Raw genomic sequence first — 21,304 nt, 5'->3', positions numbered from 1 at the left:
GCGTGCATGTTTACCGTGTATGGGCTCGTTCATGCAAGGTGGCTGTTTTATATTTAGGTCCGCCAATCACGACAGCGGAAGAAATCACGTGAGTCTCTCCTCCGTCGCATGCCAAGGTCGTGCAGTTGCAGAAAGAAAAAGCACGCGTTTCCTCGTCCTCCACATTTCTCAAACTACTTTCAGTTGTTGGACAGCACGTTGGTACGTGTGTGGGCAAAAAATTCTTTCAAGATGCTTGATGAAAGAAACCTTTCATACATGTTGGTAATGCAAGTGCGTGCGTCTATGGCGCGCTATAAGATGAAACACTTCTTTTAAGAAATAGTTTCTTTTGATCTTCTCTTTACAACTGCGCACTGTATTTCTCTACTTTTTTTTATTGTATAGTTCATTGCAATGCCTCCGCTGGGATATCACAATAGCTTCCGTTCTCGAGGGAAACGCGTGAACAGCACAAGCATTGATCTACGAATGCGCAGGGACAAACAAAACACGGCAGAAAGAGGAAGATGGGTGAGAGATATCTCGCGGCTTGCAAGTGTTTCCCTCTAGTGGCTGTATCATGTAAACACGTTGGCCGGTGCACACACAGCGAGCGAGCTCACTCGCTGATAGAATTGCCACTTCAATGTTGTTGGCCAACCAGTCGAGAAATAGGTTTCGTTCTAGCAGGATGGACGAGTGAAAAGTACGAAACCAAAATAAATGTGGTACTGTGCTGTGTGCAGAAAATGACATGCAGGCGTAATCACACTGTGAAGCTTGTTTGCTATGTGGGCATATGGTGCGTTTTATATGTAGCTGAGATTGGAGATTCGCAACTTTTAATTAATCTTAAAAATCAGGTAGGTGGTTAGCATTATGAACACAGCTCAGAACCGCTGTAAATTTCACATCTGTGTATATAAACGATCATGTAACTGAGAGCGGTAACGAATTTATGTCTATAATTTTACGTTATAAATTAAACAGTGAATTTTATATAGTATTAATTCAGAAATAATTTTATTAGGAAGACGAATGTACTTCTGTATTTTGATTCGAAGTACTATTACAGTGCTTAGTGGATAGTAAACAATGTCAAAAGAGGAGAAAATAAGTCTCCTCAGAGAAATTGATTGTATGATTACATATTTCATTAATTTATTACGTATATTTGTAATTATATTTTATTATATTTCTTATAATTATAAGAAATATATTATATTTCTTAAATTAATATTTTAAAAATACGCTATTATTATTATTATGTTGCGTGAGTAATAAATCATCATATGAACATAACTAACTCGGAGTTAATTATCATTTTGATAAAATTTATTACTTAAGCGGGATAACTTAATTTACGTTGTAAGATGTACTATCACAAATTATGGAATACCGTACTGTGGTCAACGGTTTTTTTTGTCTAATGGAATATATTCAAAAGACGTTACATCTTTTTTGTTTTTACCAGTGTAATTTTAATGAGCATATAAAGCAAAATGATTTTTAAATAATGAACAACTAATAAGCGTATCATGTTATTCGAGCTACACAGTTATACGAATATATAATATAATTTATATTCTATAAAATGGCTGTACGAAATTAAATGTTCAATTTAGTGTTACATATTAACAACCGTCAGGCTAAAGTAAACAGTGATGAATAACGATAAATAATGATATATATAAAGAGTAAACAGGAAACGATGGAACACAAGAAAATTCAGGAAAACTCTCGGTTTTTCAGTACAAACTTACGTTGGACTGAGCTTGAACCATAAGTCTTTCGTATCAGAAATGAGCGCTGTGATTCCTGCGCTAAAATATTTATATTCGGCTTAGCTTAAAAGCATGATGACATAAACTTCCAACATGGTTCAACAGATATAAACCAACGATTAAATGTACTTAAACATTTGAAGAAAGAAAAGAGAAAAATTAATACGAACTGCATTAATAGTCATTAATAGCTGGAATTTAAACATACTTAACCGGAAAATGTTTCTTGAAATCAATTAAGATCTTAATTTGTTTAGTTAAGTTAAGAACAATTAAGCTATTATGCGCTAGCAGTAATTCTTTTATTGCTATCTTCCAAGATTAAGCTTGAATAGAATAGACAATAGGTATTTGCTTATATCATTTGTGTATTTTCTCATTTGGAAATAAAAATTGTATTGAACTCATGATCTCTTTTCGCTTCTTATACAAATAGATAAATTTTAACGGAACAGTAAGTATATGCTATTCGACCAGTTACTACAAATAACAGCAATAATAATAATAATAATAATAATAATAATAATAATAATAATAATAATAATAATAATAATAATAATAATAATAATAATAATAATAATAATAATAAAGGTTCCGAGGCAGATTTATTCATGTTACCATTGGAAACAAAATATTTGCTCAAGCAACGTGTTTGTGTACAGAGACATCTGTGATTGCAATAATACATCAACAAAAGTTTAAAAGTCATAATATGCAAAGAAATCGTGTATCAAGTGACAATCACGTTGATATATAAAATCTACCATATATTTGCTTTTTTTATACATTTATTATATAATATTGTGTACAATACTTCTTGGCCATAATTAACCATTAGATACTTAAATACAGAATCTCTGTGTTTGAGTTATATTTTTCCTCACATAAAAAATATTAAGTATTGTTATCCTAATAAAAAAAAAAAAAACAGCAAACGTCTCAGTTTGCACTCACCCAGGGGTAAAAGTGAATCTGAAAAGGTAGGGGGACGCATGACGTCACGCCGTCCCCATGCCTATCTACGCTCATTGTATTTTTTTTTAGGAAGTGGGGATAGCATATATATTTTTGCAAGTGGTGGAACGGCGTCCACCTGCGTTCTCCCTCACTTTACCTCTGCGTCACGCTAGTCCTAATAAGAAGTAGTCACGCTAGTATATGTCGCTACCTTCACTGTCGCTTGCCTGTGTAAAGAAATTCTTGAATAATTGCATAAATACGGTATAGACAGGATCGGATGATTAGTGAGAAAAATAAAAATGTATTTATTAAATGTGAGCATTTAATTAAGCACAATTTTATCGTGTAATGTACTGCGTCTCGAAGGCTCTGGCGAAACAACTAATTTAAGTAAAATATAAACAATGTTCATTGTTTCATACAAATCATGTATTTACTGGATATATTCATGTTCAGGGTCGGATCCAGGATTTTCTGAGGGGTGCACCAATAACTACCAAAATAATTAATTACACTGAAACTCTTCGAAGTGACATGCAACGATATTGTTTATCCCTGACAACGCCAATACATAGAACGAGGGAAGGGGTAGTATTTTAAAGAGAGTCGCATGTAATATGCAGGAAAAAATGTTCTTCTCTCCTCCTGGTTTCTGTTTTCTTCCCCTATTTTACAAATGTTATATTGTTTTGCTTGGTGAATCCTTTTCCTTGAACGTCAAGAAAATTGACTTAAACTATTGCTTTTGCAAAACTCTGCCTTCTCTTAAGCCCCAAACGGAAAAATAATTGAGAAAGATTCGGAAAGTGTTGCTATTTTCACTCCTAGCTTCTCATTTTAGATAGTGTATATTTAGAACGAAGGGGGGCGGGAGGGTGCACGTGCACCGGTGTATCTCTCCTAAATCCGGTCCTGTTCATGTTATACTGTTTCAAAGTTGAACACGTATATCTAAATAGATTTTGTACTTATCTCATAGTGAAATGTAGTATTTCTATAACATTGATATTTTTTTAACACTGTTACCAAAATGTTGACACAAAAAGTCGCTAAATGAGAGATAAAATCACTCCAATTTGGATTAAAAGGTCGCTAAAAATTGAAGTCATAATGTTGTCAACACAATTAACGTTATAAACTAGTCCACTTACCGTATTCGATTTTTTTAATGCATATAAATTAAGACTATAGAGATTTAAGAGAATCTTACACTCACTTTACTTTAACTCACTATTCGAAAGCAACTCGGTGTACGCACTGGCGCAAATCCCCGGGGGGGATGAGGGGAACATGTCCCATCCAATCTTGGAACTGGGGGGACTGCCCCCCAATAATCCGATTTGAAATGTGATGATTTGTGTTGCATTGCCTCAAAAGAAAGTGAGATGAAATTGATGTCCCCCGATATTAAGCCTCAAATCTGCCGTCATCCCAATGTTGAACACAACTCTGCTTTCCTGATCCTCCACAGCATTGTTTTTCATCTTCTCAAATATTTTGAACATCGCTTTAAAAAACTAAAAAGATCATGGGAACGGTCTTAACCACCCCCCCATGTTGATGATAGAAATGAAATGAAATGAAATCTTTGAGTTTTACGTCCCACGGTTATGCCGGTTAGGTTAAAGGAGACGGTGATGATGAGTAATGAATGAAATGATGGAATGAAGAAAGTGGGAGGAAACGGGAGAACCCCGAGGAAACCCACGCACACGGTGTTTGTCCATCTCAAAGTTCACTTGGCGGGGGCTGGGATCGAACCCGGGACCCCAAGCACCAGAGGTGAACGCTCTACCACTGAGCCACCGCGGCCCCCATGTTGATGATAGATTTGCGCCACTGGTAATATTTGGAACCTATTAAACAAATTCGAATTCGGAATAAGGAACGCCAGGCGACTCTTCTTACTTTACCTTTTCACATTCTTTATACATTCCTTGTGGGGCTTCATTTGTGTTAATTGTGTACAGAATGGACTGGAAAGTTGTTAGTAGTAAAGAGAAAATACAGGTAATTAACTGATTCTGACTAAATGAGTGGGAACCCTGATCTTATAGATAGATAGCCTGAGATTGGGGTCCCGGTTTTTCGTTTTCAAAATCTGTTAACCCTAGCCAAGTATCTTTCCTACTTATAGTATAATATATTCAAATTATTACCATATGTAGAATGTAGTATTCAGTATTTATAAAGAAACATAGTTCAATAAAAATCAGTAGATGGCAGTACTGAGCACTTTTGCAATGTTAACCAAATTCTGAATGCTGCAAATAATATAAATGAACTAATTACATTTTAGTTAAGTTATTATTATGTGTTAAGTGTAATTATAATGTGACGATTGTTATAACTAAACATTTATTTCAGATTTAAAATACTATTAGTACTCACTATACGTTATTGTTGATAGTGGAACTAGATTGTGACTACCGCCGTTTTGGAGAACGTCATCATACTGAATCAAGGAGTCTAACCTCTCCTGTGTTATTTAATGTGCTAGCGAGGACCAAGTGTTGAAATACGCATTTGTGAGCACAAAACACATACGGCACTCAGAGGGTTGACGGAAGTTTTCACTTTCGGAGGGCACCTTGTCTTTTGAACCTCATTTCATCATCTTTTTCATTTTCACCTTCATTTGGGCTACGGCCCTAGGCTGTATCATCACGATGGCAGACTCTGGCAATATCACTGGACAAACGAATCTCGGCAGACACTCGGGCTTACCAGCGATATCTCCTATTCCCAGTACTTCATTATCGCAACCTGCACACATCGGTCAATCCAGTCGCACCCGTACCCGACACTTTTCTTGGGGGCATGAACCAATTACTGTATCGCGAGATAGGCATCCATCTAACGAATCTACGCAATCTGCGAAACGCATCAGGTCTCGATCACCAGTAGCATCAATGGACATCGAAGTCGATCAACGACAACATACAGGTGCATCATCTGCTGTATCTCCTACTATTTCATCTCACGCCACTCTCTTTCATTACATTCTTACAGATTTTGATGCTAAGTACACAAACCCTAAAATGATTTTTCTGCAAATCGTAAAGTATGTTCCTCGGGTACGTGACACCCTAGTTCAAATCGTCAAAACCAAAAATGGCTATATCTTGAAGTCAAAAGATCCGAATTTTGGTATCACGGTCCGAAATAAAGCTTCTTACGAAATTTTTGGCAAGAACGCTAAGCTTGCCAAACTCACCGATAAGCGACCGAAACAGCAGCCACCTCCTAGAAAGCCACCTTACCTGTCGGTTGTCATTAGGGGTGTCTCCCCCGATTTAACTGATGAAGAAATTCAAGAGGAATTAGCACAAGAGGGGATTTCAGTTGATAAGTGTATTCGTATTCGCAATAATAATGGACCAACATATATGGTACGAATTCTATCGCAACGGCAAGATTCTATTGACTATCTTCTGAGATTTGGTGCACCCATATATAAGAAAATTCATCGCGTCGAACCATCTAGAACGCAGGGTCCACTACCAATTCGTTGCGAAAAGTGTCAGTTATATAATGACCACACTACGGCCAATTGTCGTAATCAACCCAAATGTGGTTACTGCTCTGGGCTTCATGACACTAAAACCTGCCCCAACTTAAAATGACCACCAAAATGCAATACATGTGGCAGTGGGCTTCACCCTACATATAGTTATCGGTGTAAGGGTAAACCAGCACCCACACCTGAGCATCCGGAACTAACTGTCCCATTAAAAACAGCCGACAAAACCACACCACCTACACAATCAATATTACCTCCGCTAACTGTCGAAGACCTCATACGTTACGTTAGCCTGGTGCTACAAAACATCTTTCCTTTCCAGCGAGCTCTTATTATTCAACACATCATTTCTGCTGCTAAATCAATTTTTAACATTAATCTTCATGCAACTTACTCTAATAATTATGTGCATTTTCACATTGGAACCCTGGAAACCGCTGTTTAAAACCATCTGCAAAGTCTTCTTCATAATGGGGATTTCTTTTCTTTTTGTTAATATTCGATCTTTTTGTCAACATAAACTATTACTAGAAGCTTTATTACTAGAAGAACAAATTAATGTTTTTGCTTTAAACGAAACCGCCTTAAAACCGAGTATGTTTGCTCGTATTCCTGGATATGAACTAAAGCGCTGCGACTTCCAAGATGAAGCTCTACGGGCTCAAGGAGGAGTAGCATTAGGATATTTTCCTAAGTATCCAGTTCGAGCATATACTCCACATGCTTTGGCTAATCTCCCGGAGTACCTACTATTCAGCATATACTTTCCATCAATCATTATCAATTTTAGTACAATCTATGTCAGACCACGTCAACCTATACCATTAGAATATTTCCGATACATAGCCAACAATTTTCGAAATATTATAATCATGGCGGACATTAATATCCATAGTCGAACTAATCGCGAAAAATCAGACTTTCAGGAGTACTTAAGTAACGATCTTCAGCTCCATCTTCATGTTTTGCCTGCACACACCAGACCTATCAGTCAAACTACACCGGATGTCGTCATTACTTCTATGAATCTCCTTGACGATTGTCAACTTGCAGTACTCGATTCTATAGTAGATATCCCCTCCTTCATAAGCGTGGGAAAATTTTGGCCTAATTTTGGCGATATCATTTCCTGGAATTGGGAGGCAAGTTTCGACAAGCCTTTAGTTGCTATGGTCATAGCCTTTTACGGCTACCAGAGAAGTGCGTGGGAAAATTTTGGTTTATCTGAACGTGTATGAGAACAGTTTGTTGTTATGATGATAGTCTTGGATGGCTTTATCGTCTTGGGTAGTCATACTCTTGGAGGGATCATAGTCCTATCAGTTATCATGATCGAAGCTTCATGATTGATTGATTGATTTTTGTTTTTCGTTATGTATTGAATAGCTAGATGCTCTTGGCCTTCATAGTCTTGGATGCTCATACTGTTGGGCGGATCAGAGTCCTATTAGTTATCATGATCGAAGCTTCCCAATTGATTGATTGATTGATTTTTGCTTTTCGTTATGTATTGAATAGCTAGATGCTCTTGGCCTTCATAGTCTTGGATGCTCATACTGTTGGACGGATCAGAGTCCTATTAGTTATCATGATCGAAGCTTCCCAATTGATTGATTGATTGATTTTTGTCTTTTCGTTATGAATTTGAACCCCCAAACCCCCTCCACGTCCTCCTACGAAGAACGTAAGGGAACGTTGTTACTATGCTCATACTTTTGGATGACGAAGCTTCCCAATTGATTGATTGATTGATTTTTGCTTTTCGCTATGTATTGAATAGCTAAATGCTCTTGGACGGATGAGAGTTCTATTAGTTATCATGATCGAAGCTTCCCAATTGATTGATTGATTGATTTTTGTCTTTTCGTTATGAATTTGAACCCCCAAACCCCCTCCACGTCCTCCTACGAAGAACGTAAGGGAACGTTGTTACTATGCTCATACTTTTGGATGACGAAGCTTCCCAATTGATTGATTGATTGATTTTTGCTTTTCGCTATGTATTGAATAGCTAAATGCTCTTGGACGGATGAGAGTTCTATTAGTTATCATGATCGAAGCTTCCCAATTGATTGATTGATTGATTTTTGTCTTTTCGTTATGGATTTGAACCCCCCAAACCCTTCCACTTCACTCCCTCCTGCGAAGAACGCAAGCGAACGTTGTTACTATGCTCATACTCTTGGATGGCTAACACGTTCGAAGTTTCCAATTGATTGAATATCAAGTTTGAAGCTTCCCAATTGATTGATTGATTTTCGTCTTTTCGTTATGTATTGAATAGCGAAGAGCATATGAATTTGCTGCTAAGTCGTGACGAGAAATTGCAATATAATATATTCCCATAACAGAAAAAACTACGTCAACGAAATTTAGAATTGAAATATTATTTTTACGTGTAAGAATACCAACCCCCGGGAGCCCATCTCTACATAAGTGATTTTAATTACTTGTCATAACAGACATCGTTTCACAACAGAAAGGAACGAAATAGAAATATTTAATGCTCTTTCACTAAGAATCGAACCAGAACCCTAATATATGCTTTTATTTTGAAAGTCCTCTCATCGGAATCGAAGGTGAGACCAGTACTTCACGGAAAGGAACGAAATAGAAATATTTAATGCTTTTTCACTAAGAATCAAATCAGAACCCTAAATATGCTTTTATTTTGAAAGTTCTCTCATTGGAATCGAACGCGAGACTTCACGATCTAGAGTTGAATTAATCCTCGCACGGAGTAATCCACCGTGAGGTGAACACTCATTCACTGAATGTCAGTGCCTCGCATATAGATTAGATTTTATTTTTGTAAAAAAAAACTTTTCGTATTTTTTTCTAGTCGTCTTGTATTGGGTAGCTAGATTCACCACCTCAGCCTCCAGATCCATCTTGTAATGCTAAGAATAGAAGTTCCCAGATTTTCTGCGAAGAAAAAAAAGAATGCTTTCTCATCGAGAATCGAGCCCGGATCCCAAACGATCGTGGTCTTTCGTAAGTGTATGGTACATGAATAAACAAGATAAAACATGATTTCCTCTTCGTCACCCTTCCTCCATCATGCATGTGTGCACAGATATTTGTATGCATAGTGTCATTAGTCTCTGTTGATCATCTGCTGAAATAACATGGCTGTGTAAATCATAAGTTACTTTATAATATTGACTTCCATAGATTTCGAACATAATTGAATATAGAAACGTAAGCAAGATTTCATTGAAGTAGACGATTAGAAAAATACGAATAGTGGAAGATTAAGAATGGAAATGGGACCAAATTCCGTATCTGAAAGGATACCATTCCAACAAATGCCAGAACTACCATATAGTGGTGCATATAAATGTTTTGCCCCTCAATATAATCAGTATTGTACAAAGGAATTACGTTTAAGAACATTCGAACACTGGCCTATTTCATCAAAACAATGCCCGGATCAATTAAGTGATGCTGGATTTTTTTACACGAAGACAAGAGACCAAACTATATGCTTTTATTGTGCTGGTGGATTAAAAGATTGGACTGATAACGATGTTCCATGGATAGAACATGCGAAATGGTTTCCTAATTGTCCATTTCTTTACTTTAAGAAGGGATATGCTTTTATTAAACAAATACAGGAAAAGTGCCCTGATATACAAGTATTTCGTAGTGCTCCGAATGATGATATACATAAAAATGCCAGTAAAAGTTGCAATTAGGAACATAATTTTCAATATGGTACAATTTGAAGTGAAACTTGAATAAAGTTCCATTACATACTTTTTCTTTGTATATAACTGTAAAAAGTACATGTACATATTCTAAAGTTACCAAAACAATATGTAATTATACAAATAATTTACGTATGTGCTATTATGTATAACTTCCATATGCATTAGCATCGTATTTGGAAAAATGGAAATATATGTTTAATATATAAAGGAATGAAGATTAATTTATTTGGACGTAACATGCACGATCTTGAATTTACTGAACTGATATCATAATCGTAAGTGTATAGGACATATATAAACAAGACGAAACATGATTGTTTCTCCTCCTTGTCATATTAAATGGTGCATAAGGTCTTAATTTAATGAAAGCCAAATTATTGTGTATTGTACTAAAAAGTGGAACATTTGAATAAGTGAATCGTGTTGCTAAAGACCTTGTATTTGGATTTAAGTGAAATTTTAACGGAATGGGAAAGAAAACTTGTACATTTGATTCCGCTTGTTTTCAGACTATAAACAAAAAACTCATAGATTCAATTATGACTGATTTATTGGATAGTGTACAAACACAGTCAAGTTTGATGGAAAAACGAACTTTAAAGTTGATGTCTGTCAATGAAGTGGACTTCTGTTCAAAAAGAAGCAGAAAATACTTTTCATTTATACTGGCCAATGTAGTAGTAGTAATTCTAGTGCATTTAATAATAATAATAATAATATAGTGAAATTGAAATCTTTTATTATTTTCACATAAAATTTGTATTTTGTGATCGACCAATATGGTAGGATTTTTAAATTAGTATACTAATGTTGTTGTTATTCCGATACTTCTCTTTTAGGAGTTAAGAAACTTCATTTAGAATGGTTGATCTGAAAAGAAACCGTACGGACGTCTTTTTTTTTCGATCACAGTACAACGTACGTTTACGATGAAGAAAGTTGTGTTTGTAGATTTTTGAATTTATCAGAAAGTCCATACGGTGTGAACCGCGATCGAATCAGGGACCCCCAGGAGGAAACTGGTGAACTCCGAAGGGAAATCGACGCATACGATGTTTGTCCACCATAAAGTTCATAGGGTACGAACTGGGATCGAACGAGGGACCCCCAAGCACTTAAGGTGAACACTCTATCATTGAGCCACCGTTCCCCATGGAACGAAAAAATGAAATGAAATCTTTGAGTTTAACGTTCCACGATTATGCCGGTTAGGCTAAGTGTACTATGCTAATGGAAGACGAACGAGGGACCCCCCAAGCACTTAAGGTGAACGCTCTACCACTGAGCCACCCTGTCCTCTGGAACGAAAAAAAATGAAATGAAATCTTTCAGTATAACGTCCCACGATTATGCCGGTTAGACTGAGTGTACTATACTAATGGACGGCGATGGGACAAGTGAAAAGTGAGTTTTACGTCCTGCGGTTACGTCTACTAGGCTAATGAAGGAGAGGTGATAATGAAAAAATGAATGAAATGATGTAATGAAGAAAGTGGAAGGAAACTGGTGAACTCCGAAGGGAAATCCACGCATACGATGTTTGTCCACCACAAAGTTCATAGGGCACGAACTGGGATCGAATCATGGACCCAAGCACTTGAGGTGAACGTTCTACCACTGAGTCACCGTGCCCTCTGGAACGTAAAAATGAAATGATAAGGACGGTTTTCCGGGGGCAGTCAATAGCATCTTTTCGTTAAGTTGTAAAGGAAGCAGGGAATTTGTGGTCGCTAAAATTAATGACAAGTATATAGAAAAAAAAGACGTGATTTGAACACGGGACCTCATGCACCAGAGGTAAACACTCTACCACAGAGGCACTGAAGTTAATTTCATAATTTTCTAATGTTAATAAGAGTGAAATCTAACGTTAAAAACACATACATAAGTCAACGAACTGAGAGAGTTTCTGTATCTGCACTATCTACTTGCAAAGAGCAGAAAAATAAGATAACAGAACATGTTTTGCATTTCAATGTTGTTCTCCAGCTATCGCGTCAACATTATCTTAGGTCATGGTTTCAGACAACACGAAGCGAAGATATGTATGTGTGTGTTTTAGGTAATATTAAAACAGTGTTTGAGATCTAAAACTTGACAAAACTAGTGTTGCTTATACATCTCGGATGTCGTTACTCATGTACACATGATGTTGATTGATTTTTGAGTTTAACGTTCCGTTCAGCAGCGAAGCTATATGCACCACAAAGTTCACACGACGAAAGTTAGGATCGAACCAGGGGCCCCCAATCACCGGAGGTGAACGCTTTACCACTGATCCACAGCACCCCACGATTTCAACATAAACACAAATCTTCAAGTTAAAACAATTGTCTATTCTCAAATAAGAGAACATTTCTCCATTTCTTTAAGTTGATCTAGGAAGTTGAACTTTGTACAGTTTTCTCCATATTATAGTCTAAGTTGTGTGTGATATTACTTTAAAAGGACGAAAGTAGTTAAAATATTCCCTATTATTATCATCAATTTCTTTTAAAATGCTCAGAATCCCGTCATAGAATTCGTATACTAGCTATGTACACAGGCGTGCATCAAGATTTTTTTTTGTTGAGGAGATGTCCAAGCTTTGGGCGACGGGGCTCAAACACTACAAGCCTCTGTGTAGTATTGAATGCGTATTATTCTGCACTCGAAAAGACAATAAGTACTATCTAAGTGTATATCTTTCTGTCTGTCTATCTGTATGATGAGCGTAATCGTGGTACGTTAAACTGAAATATTTTCTTACGTTTCGAACGTAAGAAATATGTGAAAGTTTGTGTATGTGGTTCAGTGATAAAGCAACGACGTATTCTTTCAGATGAATACTTAGTATAGTAGAGTATTGTTCCGTAACCCCAGTGCATGCGGTCCCTAGTTCGATCTCCGATGAAGTAAGCTTATAATTTTTTATTACTAATTGCCGCCCACTGTGGTCGACTTCCGAACATAGTGTCCGTGAGTTTTCATGGTCTACTTATATATTTTTATTTTACTAAGCATTCATTCATTCATTCATTTGTCTTAATCATTCGTCTTCCTCAACATAATGAGCATAATCGTAGTACGTTAAACTGAAATATCTTCTTACGTTTCGAACGTAAGAAATATGTGAAAGTTTGTGTGTGGTTCAGTGATAAAGCAATGACTTATTCTTTCAGATGAATACTTAGTATAGTAGAGCATTATTCCGTAACCCAGTGCATGCGGTCCCTAGTTCGATCTCCGATCAAGTAAGCTTATAATTTTTTATTACTAATTGTCGTGCACTGTGGCAAAGTGCATGCAGTCCCTAGTTTCATCTCCGAACATCGTGTCCGTGCGGTTTCATGATCTACTCATACATTCTCATTCTACTAAGTATTCATTCATTCATTTGTCTTAATCATCCATCTCCCTCAGCAAAATGGGCATAGTCGTGGTACGTTAAACTGAATTGAACGTACCTCTAACTTGAGTTTTCGTATTTGCTAGGAAATAAGAACATCATATTGTGTTAAGTAATAGTTTTCGCAATCATTGAGACATCATGCCCTTTGTAAGAGAGAGAAAGAGAGAGAGAGAGAGAGAGAGAGAAAGAGAGAGATGAAATATTTTTAGTTTAACGTTCCGCCTAACAGAATTTCTTCGTATTTCCACTCTTCAGTGAAAATCAACGTTGCCATTTTCTTTTAACATAACATGTTTTTTTTTGAAGGTACATTAGTGACAATACTACGAGTCTTGGATGTTTCTGTTTCATATCGAATTTGAAAAAATATACTTGTCGATTTGCGACTTATGTCTTTTCGTATCGAAAAGTTTCTCCATTCGTTGGCAAATAAATCTAAAAGTAATAATTTTTTCTTCACGAACTATGAGAATTGTCTGAAACAAAAAGAGATGTGTTTATGCCCTTATTATTATTATACTGAACACCTATCATTAACATCATCATCATCATCATCAGCCTTGGAGAAACATGAATCTAGCAAATTCCGAACTCGTTATCTTTCTTTTTTTAGAGTAATTAACTGAAGGTGTGATGATTGCCAAATCTGAGGCACTGATCACCATTAAGTTCCAGCACTTGCTTTGTACAGGATGCATACCAAGAAGCTTCAGCATTTGAAAAGCGAAGTAGTGATTGTAAATCCTTTACCACTGAGCCACCATACTCCTCAAACCTAAAATGTAATAGGTTTGTACATCATGTAAAGACCCCCCGGAGAAATAAAGATACGTCCCCATAAATATACCCTTTCTCGGTAAAAGGACATATGATTAAGACGAAAAAATATTAGTTGATAGAATGACAATGTGAATAAACGTTATATCACTGAGTCATCATGCATCCTGAAATCCATTGAATTTATGAGTAGAAGAACAATACACGTACTAGAAAGAAAAGATACATGTTCTTCTAACCTGACATAATTGCTTTAGAAAAATAACAAAGTAGAAGTAAACAGGAGAACTAATGATCACAGTTTTTTTGTTTACCACAATTACCTATTAACATGAACTCGGATTGAGGCAGGAACCACAAGCACCAGAAGTATTCACTTTACCCATGCCCTTATCCACAGGGATGACGAGCGCCCCTAAAATTATCACGGTAGGCTTGCAAATGAACTAAAATATGATTGAATTGGGTCTTTCCTAACTTCTACTGCCCATCTCCCTACATTTGGGACTGACTGTTGTCAATCTACCAATGGGACTCAACCATTGATCCATCATGGCCGTTAAAAAATTAAATTGTGATTACTCATCACTCTTTTACAAAAAGTTACGAATACCGTCAGCGAACTTTCCATTGTGATAATACCAAGGAGACAGGAGGCTAATGAGGTAATGCTTAAAATTACTAATATTTGGCGAACATGTGAGCCATGATTAGCAACCAAAAATTGGCATGTCCATGCTCCCTTTTAGAAAATTTTGTTCCAACTGGACCTGATTCAAAACGTTAGTGGTTACATTAGATAGTATTTGCAAAGATGTGATGTGCACAAGAGTAACATGTAATCGTTTCTTAGAAAATTAATTACTTTTCAAAACGAAAGTCTAACATTAAAAATGAATCGAATGACTTCATTAAAAGATTGAAATCTATTGTACACGTTCACCATCATCATCTTTAAACATCACAAGTTTACTTTTTAAAAAAAAGAATGAACTACATACGTGTGAAGATAAATATTAAACCAAGACATTCGTCAACAAAAATGAGAAGTGTTAACGTGATGTTCTGACGTAATGCTGAACAGCAAAAGATAGCATATATCTAAAGAAACACTGACCTATCCTATATACAGAAGGAGTAGCAATGTAATATTCTGCGATATAATACATGATTCATTTTTATATAACTCTGCACATGTCGACATCAGGTCCGCAATTTGAATTACTAGCGAAAAAAGATAGCAACACATAATGGCCAATAAGTTTTGATCTACATTTGTTGGAGAAACAGTAGATCATTATTACGTATAGTCATATAATCTTCCTGTACACACGAAAAAGAAAGTATTCTTCAGTTGACAAATTTTCTTTTTCGCATTAATTCGTGAACAAATGAATTAATTTGTTTTCACGTTATCTTTGAAATAGTTATAATTTGATAACTTGTCAAGTCGGTACTGTAATAGGAAAAGAAATTTTCTCAACTGTTTGTATGGGCGCTAAATGATTATCCGCGAAGATGTATTGCTTTTTTAAGACAAGTAAGAAAAGGTAATTCAAATAACAAATTACAATAGTCTTGTGTTACGTTTTTTGAACAAATCTGAGAAAGTGGGTAGATCTAGCAATGTAGTATTCTGTGATATAATACATCATGCATTTTTACATAGCTCTGCACATGTTGATATTAGGCCCACAATTTGAATTACACTATTAAAGATGTACCTAGACTTATATTCTGTTAATCGAATCTGTAACTGTAACTGACCACTTACACTTCGAAAAATTGCACAAATCTGAAATTTTCAGATGAACCTTTAATGCGAAAAAAAGTTGCATCACGTAATGGTCAACAAGCTTTGATAAGTGATGACACTACGGATAAAAAAATATCTATATCCTCCTAACTCTAGCAATTCCCCCAAAGTCACTGCTAACAGGGGTAATATAAATCAAAAATCATCGCTGATAATGGGCTTGCGTGTACAAATTTCTAATTTCGATATCGTTTTTCTAAAATATATTGGATCTTGGATCAAGTTATCACAAACTTTTTTGAACGTACCTATGTTTTTGTATCATCTCGAATTTGAAAATGTACTTATTGAATTGAGACTTGCCTCTTTTTGTATCGAGAAGTTTCTCTCATTTTGTTGGCAATACTAGTTACCCTAGTAATAGTATTTTGAGGTTTCAGCTTTAGATCTTCATAATAAATCTTTTAATCCCCCTTCATTTGTACATTTTGTTTCTACTTTTATATCTCTGTAGTTATTAGATAAAACATAAAATGTGAACGTGATTTAAAAACAAAGATAGAGTAGGAATGTTGAAAGAAGCATTTAAATAAGAAATAACCCATCTTGTGAATCTTTGAATAAGAAGTTAGAAACATAAACTCTACTCACACACACACACGATGTTTGTACACCACAAAGTTCACTTCATGGGAACTGTGATTAAAATCGAACCCGCACACATCATTTGAGGTACAATTCATGTTCATTTCTGTTCTTTGTTTACTGTAATGAAAAGGTATGTTCTGGGTCAGATCACCAACATTCCTTAATATTCCGAATTTTCTGTAAATTTTGTCTAATGTGGACATCTTCCTCATCACAAAAACTTGGGCGAACTAGTATTGCTCATAAGTCTCGGATGTGTGTGAATTATTAATGCTCATAAATCTCGGATGTTTTTGTATTGTCTTGAGTTTGAAAATACATCGTGTTCGTGCAATTGCTATATCAATTTAAAGCTATTATATATGCCACATGTGACATTAAAACAGTGTCTGAGGACTAAAACTTCAGTGAACTAGTATTGTCTATGAATATCGGATATTTCTGTTTCATTTCGAATTTGAAAAAATGTACTTCTCGATTTGCGACTTATCTCTTTTTCGTACCGAAAAGTTTCTCGAATCGTGTCATATTTTGTCAGACAGTGAAGATAGGAACAAAGGAATCACTGGATGGATTATTTTACAGAGAGGAATTACAACCTGTGACGTTATCAAAGATCTAGATATTCTATGCTTGGTCGTCCTTCTACCTTTCTCTCTATCAACATGGATTTAATAAAAAAAAAAGTCGTGAGAAACACTAAAAGTATTTCACATTATTGCTTATATTTCTCATGGCTTTCCTTTTCCAGTTTAATAAGACCACGATTCCAAAACGACTTAAAATGAGCTGAAGGAGCGAGCCATTTATGAAACTCAACTCGACTCGAAACTCGACCTGAAAACAGTAACTCGACTCGAAACTCAACTCGAGAAAATTACATTTGACTCGACTCACGCCTATCCCTAAGATTTACGCATGTAATCTACGATTTTACGTACGCTACATAGTTTTTTCTTTGTGTCATCAAGTCTGTATATAATTGATTCATATTGAGCCTCAAAGTCTTTCAAAATCCTCAACTTCAGTCCATATAATGGAAATTTATTCCATTTTGAGAAATGATGGATAATGTTGCGTGTTGTGTGTCATCTTCTTTTTTGTCCATTGACTTATAGAGGATTTATTTTTCTTTCTTCTTTGAAATGAACTGAAATGTTAATAATTTATTCTACTAATACCTTCTTAAAATATTCCTTACTTAATAAAAACTAAATTTTGGTAGATCTACATCAGTTGTCTGAAAAGCATTGTCCTTTGAAGTTCAAAATTTGAGAATACACTTGTGATTTGAAAATAACGCAATGAAACTTCAAATACAAATGATCTGCCATTTTTCCGGTAACAGAATTAACCTGTAACTGTAGAACAAGTATTTCAAACTTGTGAGCTGCATGTGGCCCTTGAATCATTTCTTTGTGACCCTCGGTTCACCTTCAGAAAACAAGAAAGAAGTACTCGTATATATATATATATATATATATATATATATATATAATGACCCAAAAGTAGATATACAGCCCTGTACTGATCAGCTCATGGAATTTTCATTTACTTATTACAACACATACATACAATATATTGACTTAGTTTCTTCATTATTTGCTCTTAATTCCTTTTCACTTATGCCTAAACTCGGAATAGACCGAAGCATATAAATTCATTATCTTAATAAATTAAAATGTCATACTTGATCAATGCAGATATGTATATCTACTTTGGGTCACTTTGTGATACGTTCAAAGATAGTTCACATAGACAATGTTCATATGGCTTAAACCAGCGACAATTTGCTGTTTTCTTGGAAGGTTTTGCATAAATATTCTAGGTTTCCCTATCGCAGAGAAGTGTACTGGGTATCCTGTGCTCCACGGGTCTGAAAAGTTCCTAGAACTTGAGAGATGAAATTAGCAATTTTCTTCAAATCAAAGAACAAAGCACAAACTTACTGACAGATTCTTTGTGGTTACAATATGTTTCTTTCATGGCAGATGATATTACGAAATATTTGTCACATTTTAATTTGAAACTTTAAGGAAAAAACATAATTACTGCAAACATTACGTAAATAAAACGTTAGAACACAAGTTGCAGCTCTGGGTGAAACTGTTACAAAACGAAGGCTTGATACATTTACCAATTTGTGTTAAGTATGGAACAAGTACGAGGCACTTGCTTTGTACAGGATGCATACCAAGAAGCTTCAGCATTGGAAAAATGAATTCAAAGAAAGATTCCACGATATCAAAGATTAGCTCTCCCTGTATTCTGCTTCTTTTTGAACTGACATTAAGGAATGAGCAACTCTCAGTCCTTTCGCGTGGGAGATGCAGGTTCGATTCCCGTCGGGAGCTCATGTGGTTTAGATTCCACATTAATCAGTAGGGCCACGTCTCATATAGCCTCACTGCCAAACGGGACGTTACACTCAAAATCAACTGATATATGCCACATGTAACATTAAAACAGTGTCTGAGGGCTAAAACTTGAGTGAACTAGTATTGTCTATGAGACTCGGATGTTTATGTTTCATTTCGAATTTGAAAAAATGTACTTGTCGATTTATATCAAACGAATCTACTCCCCAAATTAATAATAATAATAATAATAATAATAATAATAATAATAATAATAATAATAATAATAATAATATTCAAACGGTGAATTTGGTACATAACTTTTCACAAATTAAGATTTCCTGCTCTAAGTGATTCTACCTAAGGATCGTCTAAGATGATTTTTCGTTTCTTTTACTTTTATTAAAATGTAAAACTTCCAAACAAATGTACAAGATTAAATTTAAACCTAATAGCTTTTTTTTTAATTAGTTTTTTTATTGGTGAATGATTTCAAATACGTTTTTTAATACAACGTAAAATATTAGTGAACTAATGAATGATACATAATCGGAAATGTATAAAATATATCACTTTCACTAAAATCACTACACTGAAAAAAAATATTTTTTTCTTTTCATAATAATGAATTCAAATACGATTTTTGCATACAACGTAAAATATTACTCACTAATGAATGATACATTTTTCAGAAATGTATAAAATATATCACTTTAATAAAATCACTAGACTGAAACATATGTTTTCTTTCTTTGCGTGTTTCATTTCACTATTGGTATAGTAAACTTGATAATGTATATAATTCTCAGACAGTTAGATATCCTCTTGTCACTCAATTTACGTCATAAAAATATATATCACTTTTCACTAAAACCACTACACTGAAAAATATTTTTTCTTCTTTTTTATCAACACATAACCATCTCATCGATGTCATCCACAGGTTGAGTATCAGTTTCCCCCACCATGATTGTGTTTGAATTGTGTCAAATAATTCATCCCTGATTGCTTCTATAATTTTTTGTTTACATAATACTTTCATTTCCAATTTTAATCTTTCATCATCAATGTTTATATCACCGTCCTTCTTCAAAGCCGAAGATACATTCGAAAAACTATTGTTCATTTCACTAATAATATTTTGTTCATTTACACATGTATGAATTGCCTCAAGTCCAGTACATGAAAGACATTGCGATTTCTCGCGACCCCGGAAACACACAAAGCCACCAAGATGGGAGAAATTTTAGGGAAAAAGGATGAGAATGAAGAATAAGTCGATAATCATGTACATGTTCATACACTTACGATGCGTTCAACTCTGTGAATTCAATATCGTGCATACTATGTCCCGTTAAATTAATCTTTTTTTTTTCCTTTGTATATTAAACAAACGTTTCCACTTTGCAAATATGTTAATAAAGCGCCATTATCTGCTTCAACTTTTTCAGTAAATCGTCCTGGTAGAATCACTTTTTGTCCTGCTTCAAAAGTCACACAAACCTTCTTTCCATATACGGTTGTAATTAATTTGCAATCTACAATACGATAGGTTTTATTAATTTCTAAGTCTTGTAATTTTGTAAAAGATACTAACGACGCTGCATTAAGTTTGGTTAATAAATTCATTGACGATGCCATCTTTAACTAATGAATAATATGTTCACTCTCGAAGATGTATTCTATATGTATGACCATTAAATCACCTTGTCCTCATTATCTTAAGAATTCGCAGGATACCTTTCTTATCTCTCGATGGAAATAATAATAATAAAGGACTCTCCTGCGTGAGACACAAAACTTAATACGTTCACACAGGATTGAAAATTTTCAAGCTCATCGATTTTCCTTAACATTGTGTGAGAACATGATGTCTTAAGAAATCCCACGAACAAAGATCATTTCTTTGATCACATAGGAAGTAAATCGTAAACGAAATAAGCTGAATTGCATAAATAATGAAAATTGCAACTAAGTAAGTTAACGAATAGTGTAATGAGAGAATTTACTTATCATGGGTGCAAAAGATTTATTACACTAATTTTACAACTAAACAAGGGCTAATGCTATATCCATACATATCAATTATTTATTAACTTGAGAAAGGCCTACGACTCAAATATGTGGGAAACAAAATTTGAAATACCGAAAAAAGTTATTTAAACTAATTAACATACATTTAAATGAATCTAAAAGTAATAAATTTTTCTTCACGAACTTTGAGATTGGTCTGAAACAGAGAGAGATGCGTTGACGCCCTTATTATTATACTGAGCATCTAGGCTAGTAACACATGAATGCAAAATTTGTATGTGATGTCTTGTACTTTCAAGTCGAGTTGCCATATTACTCGATTTAACGGATATCTTCCAATTAAAGCCTTAATTTACAACAGTGAAAACAGAATGAATCC

The 21,304-nt window shown here is 35.0% G+C and overlaps 1 protein-coding gene across 1 annotated transcript in view; it reads left to right on the top strand.

Moving 5' to 3' along the window:
• The first annotated feature begins 290 nt into the window (after positions 1-290).
• The window catches only part of LOC145690230 (out at first protein-like), a 171,168-nt gene continuing 150,154 nt past the window's right edge, over positions 291-21,304 (top strand). The window contains exon 1 of the mRNA XM_081764921.1: positions 291-845. Coding sequence (XP_081621047.1) covers positions 510-845 — 336 coding nt within the window. The 5' untranslated portion in view covers positions 291-509. The remainder of the gene's footprint in view (positions 846-21,304) is intronic.

Source organism: Thermobia domestica, chromosome 1, assembly GCF_964235325.1.
Source record: "Thermobia domestica chromosome 1, izTheDome1.hap1.1, whole genome shotgun sequence".
Taxonomy (NCBI): Eukaryota; Metazoa; Arthropoda; class Insecta; order Zygentoma; family Lepismatidae; genus Thermobia; species Thermobia domestica.
This window is presented reverse-complemented; position numbering and strand designations above follow the sequence as displayed.